This window comes from Micropterus dolomieu, linkage group LG23, assembly GCF_021292245.1.
Source record: "Micropterus dolomieu isolate WLL.071019.BEF.003 ecotype Adirondacks linkage group LG23, ASM2129224v1, whole genome shotgun sequence".
In the NCBI taxonomy this organism is placed as follows: domain Eukaryota; kingdom Metazoa; phylum Chordata; class Actinopteri; order Centrarchiformes; family Centrarchidae; genus Micropterus; species Micropterus dolomieu.
This window is the reverse complement of record NC_060172.1, coordinates 19,004,957-19,016,584: the sequence shown is the minus strand read 5'-3', so window position 1 is coordinate 19,016,584 and position 11,628 is coordinate 19,004,957. Positions and strand designations below refer to the sequence as shown.

The 11,628-nt window shown below is 39.1% G+C and overlaps 1 protein-coding gene across 1 annotated transcript; it reads left to right on the top strand.

Moving 5' to 3' along the window:
- The first annotated feature begins 489 nt into the window (after nucleotides 1-489).
- On the top strand, nucleotides 490-11,099 carry LOC123963399 (von Willebrand factor A domain-containing protein 7-like). The gene is made up of 15 exons (XM_046040234.1): nucleotides 490-833; nucleotides 967-1,239; nucleotides 1,390-1,483; nucleotides 1,631-1,765; nucleotides 4,589-4,775; nucleotides 4,866-5,041; nucleotides 5,217-5,329; nucleotides 5,443-5,559; nucleotides 7,725-7,934; nucleotides 8,017-8,149; nucleotides 8,435-8,584; nucleotides 8,990-9,082; nucleotides 9,162-9,439; nucleotides 9,555-9,848; nucleotides 9,960-11,099. Exons 1-15 carry the CDS (start codon nucleotides 648-650, stop codon nucleotides 10,422-10,424), a joined length of 2,904 nt encoding a protein of 967 aa, XP_045896190.1. The 5' UTR covers nucleotides 490-647; the 3' UTR covers nucleotides 10,425-11,099.
- Nucleotides 11,100-11,628: the final 529 nt, after the last annotated feature.

Below are 11,628 nucleotides of genomic sequence, written 5' to 3'. Positions count from 1 at the left end.
AGCGGTTGACGATGGATGGATGGATGGACAATGTGTTGTGACTACATTACAAAAGGTAAACTCTTTTTATTGGAAGGTAGGACATGATTATCATACTGTACCATCAGCTGCTGCTGAGAAGTAGTTTAACCTAAAAACTGGTTACACTCACAAACATGGGAAATGAAAATGAAAGAATTAAAACAGACATACTTTTGCAATGGAAACAGGTCAAACAGGTCTTGGACAGTAGTGGCCCCACCCTGGCCACGGAGATTTATAAAATAAATTGCCACAATAGATATAATCAGTCAGTCAACTTTATACATAACAGGAGTTGACCCAAAGTGCTTTCCAAGAACATATATATAGACAGTCTACAAGACGACATCAAGTCCAAAGGTACAGTATAGTCATATCTAATAATTATTGGTGATATAAAACATGTAAGAGGACATTTAATTAGCATTTCTCGAACAGCTATTGACAAGATTAAGAATGAACTTTCATGCTAAACTCTTATACCTTTGACGTTGTTGCTACCTGACACTACCTGGGCAAGGTAGGTAGTTAATGACTAATACTGGATTTGCCTCAAAGGCCATCTATGATAACCAGTATAATAATCTGTGTTTTTTATCCACTGTGTCTGTCAGGCAGGTTGTGCAATGATGTCAGGGTTGGCTGCGCTGTGTCTCCTGCTCCTGCAGACTGGAGCTTTTGGGTTTAATATAGGGCTTTTCGGAGGAGACTCACTGAGTCATCAGATGATCAGTCAGAGTGCAGTTTTAAATACCACCGTGCAGGTGTGCCGCGCTATGGCCTTGGCTGAGGGAATAGACTTCACTTTTCCTGTAAGGATAAAATTCAACCAAATTATATTGACTATTTATTTTAAATGACCAGTGCTTGTATTATTAATAAATGTGATTTGCCTCTGCAGTAATGTCAGTGTGTGTGTGTGTGTGTGTGTGTGTGTGTGTGTAGCCACAGCCTTTTACTGCTGAGTCTGTTGCTGTTGCCTGTCAAGCGTCAAAATCATCCAAGAGCTTCAGCCAAACCATCAGTTTAATCCAAAAAAACAACTGGCGAGTAGACATCTTTCATGTCTTTGACTCAATGTATCACTTTGACGATGAGAGTTTTTCAGAGGGAAGGAAAATCATCACAGAAGGATTATCAGCTGTGAAGGCCAGCAACAAGTTACAGAACTTTGGGGCAGCAAGACAAAAACTGGGAGAAATCTTACACACTTTACAGGTACTTTGTATTAATTGTTTCCATTTTAAGTTTCTTACACAAATGTTACTTATTCAAGTTCACCAAGCAGCAGTATTCTGTTTGCAGCTGTTTTTGACATTTTGCAAATATTAACTATATTATTAACTTGTCTTCCTTTTTCAATAATAGGATTTCTACAGTCATAGCAACTGGGTGGAAATGGAAAACAAACTCCCAAACTCCAATCTGATCAGATCAGACACCAGCATTGGGAACATTGCAGGTAATAGTTCATGTGATGTCAGTGTGTGTTTATCTTTCTTACCAAAACAAAGCAAAGCAGAGATGGAGAAAGATATGATATGATTAGAGAGATCATTTTACAAAATAAAACTCTGTCAAAATGTCCCGGGGATGTTCTTTTCCACAGCTAAAACCAGAGCAACCTGTCGCAACTGTAATGGAGACGACTGCAAAAACAACATTTTGGAGGACATCCTACAGGAAAAGATACTTACCTCTGGATATTTCGGTCTTGTGCCTTTTATCTCCACCAAACCGAATGGTAAATTACCTATCTGCCCACCAATTGTGTGTAATTTAGAGTGCAAATGCGATTTGCTATAAAATTGAGAAATACATGTTTGTCATTAGGCTTATAAATGGACAGCTCAAATGTCACATCTCTATAGCAACAAATGCACCCAATAATAGCACCTGTGTCATCCTCATATATGAAGAAACGACAGTTGTGGTCAATGTGGCTGGCAAGTTAACTGCCAACAAATTAGTGTGCCTTGTTTCCTCATTGTGCAACAACTGATAGGATTATATGCAGTAAATACCTAACATTCCTAAATCAATGTCTTCCCAACAACAACAGTTCTCTTTGTGTGCTTCCCTCCAACACAGACACGCACTACTGCTGCTACTATGCTCTGTGCGCCCAGACAAAGCAGTCTAAAGTACCATCATGTGATGGATTTTAGAGTCAGAATGTGTCACCTAGACTATTGTAAAACAGACGTCGAAGAGAAATGCCAGTGCTTTCATTGTCAAAATCCTGAAATGTCACTATAAACAGCATGCAAAGGAGGTTTCCACAGTGCTAAAATGACATTACAGCTGTTCATTTAGCTGACGCTTTTATCCAAAGCTATTGCTATATATGTCGGAAGTTGCACACCTCTAGAGCAACTAGGGGTTAAGTGTCTTGCTCAGGGACACATTGGTGTCTCACAGTGGATTTGAACCCAGGTCTTTTACACCAAAGTTATGTGTCTTATCCACTGCTCCATCTCCACCCTGCAATGATGCAATCTTTTTTGAGCATTATTAATACATTAACCTCCTGAATCACGGCAAGCACATTCTTCTTCAGCAGAAAAGCAAGAGATTATGGTTAAATAAGAAAGAAAAGCTGCCTACTTAAAAACAACACCACGTCATGAACACAGGCCAGCTAAGGCACACACCCAGTTTAATGCCCACAAACACATCCACAGCCACACAAACAGGTGCTCAGCGGCGACCTGACCCCTTTTAAACTGGAGCACAGCAGCCACACCAAATCCCTTGAAAAAAGCATCTGACAAACCTGCATTGAGCAAAATCTTCACAGTGTCCAAAATCCAAAACAATCTTAGTTGGAAGCTTTACAACCCTCTCCTCCTGTTCTTTTCTGTCCTGTCTTTTCTTGAAACAACTTTCACAAGTTTCAATGTGTGCTTCAGTGGGCTCTGCTAAGTTACTCTACTTGTCCGATTTTGCGTTTCACCAAGCGAAAGTCGTGTCGTCTTGTCACATGATCAAATAATAACTTAAGACTGGACAGCCATACACATATTACCCAGCAATCATCATTACGTATGTAGCTATTTGACATGAATACCAAAGAAAATAAGACAATATTCATTCTGTGGAATCTGTGGAGTTAAATTGTTTGTTTGCTTGTTTTTTACTGCTTGCTACAGACTTTTGAGGGTAAAACTACTGACTGACACCACGGCAAAGGTATATATATATATATATATATATATATATATATACCAACGTAATCAAAATGGTAACACCAGTAGGAGGAGAGCTGGGAATCTAATGTTACATGATAAACTTAGATGCATTTGACAATATAATTGACAGTTGATGCTCCCATCATGGGCCCCTGTACTGTGTTTCTGCACTGCCTATAACTACGCCCCTGCAAATGTGTATATGTATGTTTTGGAAATGTCAAAATGTTTAACATCTATATGGTTGATGTTGTTGCGCACATTTTATATGTAAATCCTGCATTCAAAATGTATTTAAAGCAACTAGAATCGATCATTTATAACTACCATTGTATCAAATGACAACGTGAAAACAGTGTGACAATATAAAGGGGTCGCTCATAGTGTTGAACCTAAAGAGAATTAAAACCTGAATCTGCAGCTCTGCTCTGCGGAGCTTTTACAGTAAGTTTCAGCTCATTGTTTAGCTATCGTGCACCAACTTACCTGTTCTGGAGCCTCATTTATAAAAATGTTCTTAGATTTATTCTTGTGTTTGTGTGCTTTGATTAATAACAGATGTGTTACATGTTCTAAGTATCCCATTTGTAACTAAAGCTGATCTATAAATCTGAAATTATATCTTTCTGAACATTTCTTGGGAGGCAATAGCGATTTATTAGCAATGGATCATAAGCGCAACAAATTCATTCTGATCTCTGAAAAGTCTTTTCTAAAACCAGAATTTTCAATGTCTTCCAATAATGCAAGAACAGTCATGGTTCCTTATTTTTTGATTTGACACATTAATTTTTGAACGTTTAAAAATTATGCAAAATGTGCACTACGCAAAAGAAGTTAAACTGCAACGTTAAATGCCACTGCTGATTAAACTTAACAGAAAGCAAAATTAATATCACTGCTAGAATTTGTATGAATTATACATTTGGGACACAGCTCTAAAAATGATTTATATTTCTAAGTCATCAGAAGTTATTCTCTGGGAACTATGAATGTCTAACGTTGTTAAAATCCATTAATTAGTTGTTGAGATGTTTCAATCTAGGCCAAAGTGGTGAAACCACTGGCAGAGTAACTTTGTTATCCCTATAGAGCCATGCTGCTAGAAACCCACATTTACAGAGAGCATTGTGAAAAGCTGTGTGGTAGTCTCTAAAGGAGAGGGATGTGTATACGGCTGTATGAACCACTTTCTTCTCATTGTATTTCCAGTGCTGAAAAGGAAAATGCAGCCATGGAGGTTTGTTTGATGCTAGCGTGCTTAAAAACACATTTTTACAGATAAGACGGTCTTGTGACAAGCAGTGTTGTAGTCTCTAAAGAAGTGGTAAATGTTAAGCTGTATGACAAACTGTTCTGGTTCAAATGCTGAACAGGAAAATGCAGCCATGGAGGTTTCCTTGATCAAACAAGTAGGATCGAGCCTAAAGGTGGGATCAACAAAGACAAGAGAAGCGCGAGTCATGGACATCTCCACTTTACAGCAGCAAATATGGCAATAGCTGCAACCAGTGAGCTACTAGAGGACGTTCGAGGGGCTGCTGGTGACAGAGCATTCCTGCAGTATGTAACTGCATGTTTCAGTTATGTACAGAACTGTAAGAAGGCAAGGGGATTTAATCTGTGTTTTATCTGTCTCTCTCCATCCCTTAGAATGATGGGACTCTCCAAAGGATCTGGTAAAGCTCTGTGTTTCGTCATCGACACAACAGGAAGCATGAGAGATGACATTGAAGCAGTTAAGGATGTCACTTCCTCTATAATCGACAGTAAAGTGGGAACAGAGAATGAGCCCTCAGTTTACATTCTTGTACCTTTCAATGATCCAGGTAGGAGTTTTTTTCCTCTAAAGTGAAGTTAAAGGGGTGTTTGTGTTGTCAAGTTTATGAAAATGCTCTTCATCTATGCCTGCTAAACTGTAATCAATAAAATAAACCCGCAGAATTATGTGTGCTGTCATGTGCAGTAGGCCTATATTAAGGAATAATTCTTCCTGAACCCCAGATTTTGGGCCACTAACAAAGACTACAGATCCAAAAGTCTTCAGGAATACTATTAATTCACTGTCAGCAAGTGGTGGAGGAGACACGCCAGAAATGAGTCTTTCAGGGCTGCAGGTGCTGTGATGTCTTTGATACTACTTAAAAATATACCTCTACAAAATATACCTCTGACAAAAGTTAAAAGTAAAACTATGTTGAATAACTGCCGTCCTCTCTTAATCATCTAGCTGGCTTTAACTGGCGCTCCTTTAAATTCTGAGATCTTCCTCTTCACGGATGCACCTGCCAAAGACACATACCTGCAAAGCACAGTGCTCGCACTCATAGAACGCACTAAGACAGTGGTGAGTAGTGTCACTGTAAAATATTAACAAATGGTTTAGAAAATGATGTGAAATAAATGTGTTGTTGACAATAAATTGAAGAGTCATAATGTCTGTGAAGATTCTCAGTCATCCAGGTCACCTTGGATAACCAAGGAAGGTTTGGTTGGGAAACAACAAACGTTCACTTTGGGCCCTGGGTGAGAGCCAACGATAATTGTTCAGGCCTCGAGTGTCTCCAAAGCCCATAACGACTGTTACAACAGCCAGGAGCACTAACGAATCAGTGGTTAAATAGATTAATTTCCCTACCAGTCAGTCAGAACTGAAGAAGTTTCTCGGATGTGATGTGAAACTAAGTCCAGTTTCCCTTGATTTTAACCTTCCTTGGATAAAGAAGATACATTTGAAGGTTCAGTGTGTACGTTTTAGTGGCATCTAGTGGTGAGGGTCACGAATTGCAACCAACTGCTAACTGTGCATTCACGCGCTCCTCAGATGGTACCATTTCACATTAATTCTGATGACAAAATTTCACTTTAACAAATGGAAATTAAGCAGTCAAAACTTTGTACCTTTTCTCCACGAGGTTGTACATTAACAACAAAAAAATTGTGAAAACTGTCAACACATCCTCTTTTAATATTTTTATATAATATAGACTTCCCCAGGCAAAGTTTTTTCCAGGAGAAGCTACGGTGGCGGCTGTTGCGCTAAAATTATTTAGCACAACAGCCGCGGACAAATGGTAAAGCACAAGTATTAACTTTTGCTTTACCATTTGTCCAACTTTCACTTCTCTTCTTCCTTCTAACAAGCCAGATGACTACTGCTACTACCACTACTGCTTCTTCTTCTTCTTCTTCCTCCTATACGCATTCAACGTAGTGATGAAACCGCGGTCTAAAAAGGTTACATTGCTTACACTTATTTGTATTCAACAAACATAAAAAACTGACACTTGGTGAAACATTTAAAGAACCAAAATTCATGGCAAATCCATCAAATATTTCGACCAAAATGGTGGATGGTCTGACAAAAGTGCTTCTTTCATGTTATAACATTAAAGCATTCTGTGCTGGCTATTAAATTATGATATTAGTAAACAATTTTGGTCATAATTTTAACCTGACATCTCTCTAATAAAGGCAAGAATTTCTGTCGATTATGTCAGTGTCAGTTTTTGGGCAAGATACTCAGAAATTGTAATAAGTTACTAGTTACTTATTACTCCTTAAAAAAGTAACTAGTTACGTTACTTGTTACGTTACTATATTACTTTCACCACCACACCCCCAAAACAAAGCAGTCCCTCCCGACTTTAACTGATGTCATATTCATAACAGCAGCAAGGAAAATGTTTTTTTACAAAACTTTAATGTTTCTTAACACCACCCAGAAATAAAAAAATCCTTACTTTTGAACTACTGTTTCTTTTTCTGCACATGCATTTTGAATATCAGTATTCAGTGCTTTTACAAAACATAACGTTGCTCTCCCGACAAGTGAATGCATCACTGGCAGTAGTGGCCGGAGTTTCTATCTATAAGTTTCCTGTTGCTGTGCTGCTTTAACAGATGCTTCAATAAATTAGATATAGAATTGGTCATGGTTGAAAGCTTGTTGCTGGTTGCACAAAGTTTACAACAGACGAAGGTGTTCTTTGCATCTTAGACTGTGACACAATAATGGTGATACTTACAGCTGTTACGCCTATCTTCCTCGTTCTCCATTCTTCCTTTAGCTTTTCGGCTAACAGCTGACTTGAACAACATAAGGTCCGGTACCGAGTAACGTGTTACTGCCCAACACTGCACATGGTGGGTGTGTTGCTGCGGACCTAAGGGAGAGCAGTGTCGCAGTTGGTGCAATGTGGACATGCGACACGTTCAGAATTAATCAAAATACGAGAGGCAGAGTGGAACAAGTCGCGCGGGTGGGGCTCCAGAATGAATAAACTTTGAATAAACTTTTCTTGTCACATAGCAAAATTAGTTATCTGCATTTAACCAATCCAAAGTAGGCCTATTGGGAGCAGTGGGCAGCCGCAGTTTCCCCCCACCCTATTATCATTTCTGACCATTTGGTGAATTGTAAACATAACGCCTTTTGGTTAACTTAAAACTTACAGCCCCAGTAAGTGCATTTTTCACCTTAAATTGTCATTCATCTGTTTTATTTTTCAGGTGAACTTCATGATTACTAACATACTGGGATCTCGTCGTAGAAGACAGAGTGGTAATGACCAACAACAACAACAAAGTCGGATGGTAAAATCAGATGCTCAACTGTACAGAGACCTGGCTCAGGCTTCCGGAGGTCAGGCTATTGAAGTCACAAAGAGTGACCTCCCAAATGCCACTAGCATCATAACAGAGTCCTCCAGCCCCTCTCTGGTATCAACAAAATGCTCTCACTTTTCTAAACATAAAAAAAAGTTGTGTTCCGTTGTGTCACCAGTTTTATTTATGTTCCTAGGTGACCCTTCTGCAGGCGGCCAGGAGTCCAGGAAAGACAGAAAATTTCACCTTCACAGTTGACGAGTCAGTAAGAAACCTTACAGTTTACCTCACTGGGAGCTCTGCGATCTTTACTCTCATCAGTCCCTCAGGTGATACTTTTTTGCAGATTAAATATTTAAAAGTTATTACTTGTATTATTGTAGCAGTTAATAGGCATTAATTTAACACTGACACAAAAACACTGATTTTAAGGGGAAAGAAATTCTTGACCCCATTTGGTGGTAATATTAGGCCAAGTGTGGCACTGTGGTACAGAGAAAACAAAGCACACTACAACTTTACTACAGCTGATCTAAGAAAATGAAATGTTTCATTGTTTAAAATGAATGCAAAAAAGTTTATCTCTTGTCCTGTTAACGAATGTTTGCTTATAGGTGAATCACAGCAAAGCACGGACATGACAGGAGCATTGATCGCTGCATCCCAGTCAGTCGGAAATTTCAAGACTCTGCAGCTAAAAACACAAGTGGGACTGTGGGAAATTGAAATGGTTTCAACAAGTCCCTACAGTCTCAAGGTTGTAGGTGAGATCACATAATAAATAACTTTATTATTATTTTAGGTGTAACTACCTCGTATACCTACCCAAATTACAACAGTAAGTAATATGTAGCCATGCACATAGGTTTGGTATTATTTATATAGAGGAGGTGGATGAAAAAATGTACAATTTAAAATATACAACAACAATGTGTCTTTCCACAGACACTGTTGCAGTCACTCGGAAAAGTCCCAAGATTTAGCTTTCAGCAGTTTTCACTGGAACTACTCTCTGCAGAACGAATTTTGTATTTGCTGTTTTGTGGAGACTTTGTAGTTTTAGTCTTTAAACAAAATTATGGTGATAAATATGCTTCACAGAAATGGTAGAGGAATGAATACCTTACAGATGATCAGGATTTTATTTTATTTTTATCTTTTATTTGCAGGTGAGACTCCCATTGACTTCCTGTTTGACTTTTTGGAGGTATCGCAGGGCCCGTTTGGAGGTTTTGATGTTGTAGACAATCGTCCCAGAGCTGGTAAAGGAAACAAAACTTGTGATTTGCCAAAGTAATTTGATTTACTTAAGCATTTAGTGGATTCTCTATTTTGCTAAAGGTGTCAACAGTACTCTGATGGTGACGGTAACTGGGAGTGACACCACCACGGTGACAGAAGTGATCCTTGTTGAGTCATTGGGGTCAGGAGAAGTTAATGGCAGCGTGGAGGCTCAGGGTGGAGGACACTTCTTAGCTCAGTTTGACAGGATACCATCACAGGAGTTTGTGGTGCTTGTAAAGGGGCAGAACAACATCGGTTCCTCCAAAGAGTCCTCAGTGATGTTCCAAAGGCAGTCACCCACCAGCATCAGAGCCTCTACTGTGACTGTTACAGCTGTAAGTAAAAAGCATCCATGACTTTTAAGCTAGGTTTACACTGCCACAGTCTTTCAGTTAAACAGCTGATGCTGACTGTTTTCCACTTTCCTTTTTGTTTTCCTTTCATTTTTAGGGTGATTCACAGAGTGTCTTAGTACCAGGAACACCACTTTCAGTTCCCTTCTCAGTGACGACTGATGGTGTGGGAGGAAACTTCAGGATCCAAGCTACCAATGACCGAGGTTTTACTTTAACATCCCCATCCACTTTATTCCTGGAAACTGGAGGCAGTGCTGATGGTACAGTGAATCTCACTGCACCTCTTGACACCCCATCTGGTACTGACGTCACCCTGACTGTTGAGGCCGAGGATCCGCGAGGTGCAGACACCAACTATGTTGTTCTGCGTTTCACTGTCCTTAAAACGGTAACTCTCGAGTTGAAGAAAATCACATTCCAGTAAATGTTAAGTCAGTGAATGATCAAGCTTATTTAATCCTTTCATTATTGGATTTATCAATTTTTCTTCTCCTCATAGGTGACCGATTTCACTCAGCCAGTGTGTCAGCAGCTCAGCCTGCAGTCCAACTGCTCTGATGATTGCACCTTGTCCATGTGGGAGCTCTCTGTTCAGGTGACTGATGGGGCTAATGGGACGGGTATTGACCGTGTAAGCCTCAGACAAGGCAACGGTACCATGAATACCAGCCTGGACGCTGACAACAAGAACATAACGCTGGTGTTCTACAATGCATCTTGCTGTTCGCCTGATGTGGAGCTGCTGGTTGTGGATCGGGTGGGTAATGTAGGCTCCTGTGTCTACAGTGTCCGGACAACAGCTACCGTCACTACACAGCCTTCAACATCTACACAGCCTTCAACATCTACACAGCCTTCAACATCTCTTGTGTCTGTCTCCACCAGAGTTGTTCAGTCTTTTCTTCCTTGCCTTAGCATCACAATCTTAGGCCTCATTTTAGTGTGGCAAAGAGTTACATTTTAAAGTGTTCTTTTGGCTTTGGAAAATCAACTACATACTCAGTCAGTGGCCTGTTCATTTGATACACATAGCTAAAACTAAAACATTCCACTACAACAGCTCCACAATAAATCCTATGAATTAGTTTGCTTGAGCTAAAGGTGACGTTATCAAAATGATCCAAACACAAAAATCTAAAGATATGCAGTTAAGTTCTTATGATGGCACTGGCCAGTACCATGACAACACTGAATATGCCATCCATTACCATACATTTACCACAGTAGTTTTTCGTGGAGGATGGTTATAATGTTCAGTTTTTATTGAATTATTTTGCTACGTGAACCTAATCACCTGCCAACTGAGTGTATGTACAACTGTGTGATTAATCTTACTGTAAAACTAATTAAATTCTTTAAGCTATGCAATTTGTTACCCAACTGTAAAGTATGTATTACAGGGTGCTTGATGCCATTCTAACTTTTTAAAAAGCTTAACGGGGTTGTGAATATGTCATTATTAAGATACAGACCATGTGAACACACAATCAAGGATCATGCATTCATATTTTGAGTACTATTGATAATACTGATATTAAGTTGTGAAACGGTATTGTTGATTGAATGATTAGATTTATTTGATCATTTAAAATTAAACATACATTTGAGGCCTGCTTCTCATACAGCTGATTAAAAACATGGTGACACAATATACCTAAAAAATGGATGTTCTCTGTCTTCCTTTTGGTAGAAAGGTGCATGGTAACAATTGACCTAGCAGTGTCTGATTGTGACATAAAAATGAAAGCAAACCACAGAATCAAAAAGGAAACAAATACTGGTCCAAACATAAACTGTTCCATTGTTTCAAATGGGAGCAGCACAGAACATCAATGGCTCCTCCCCAAACTAACAGGGAAAAAATCATTATATCAGCTCCCCATAGTGGAAAATAAGCATCAATGACTTATACAATGTAGAAACTGTAGTACATCGGTGCATCACCATAAATAATCCAACAAGTAAGAACACAAGGCCTTTTTTTATTCCACTTCTTTAATGTGATGTTTCAATCCAGCATGGGTTTTTATCTGGTGAAACGGATGTAGTGCTTTTCCCTGTCCATATAGTCTAAGTTATAAACCAGTTTGGTCACTGATGCACACTGACAAATAACAAAAGATACACAAGTTAGATTACAAAAAACAAAAACATGCTTCCACAACAGT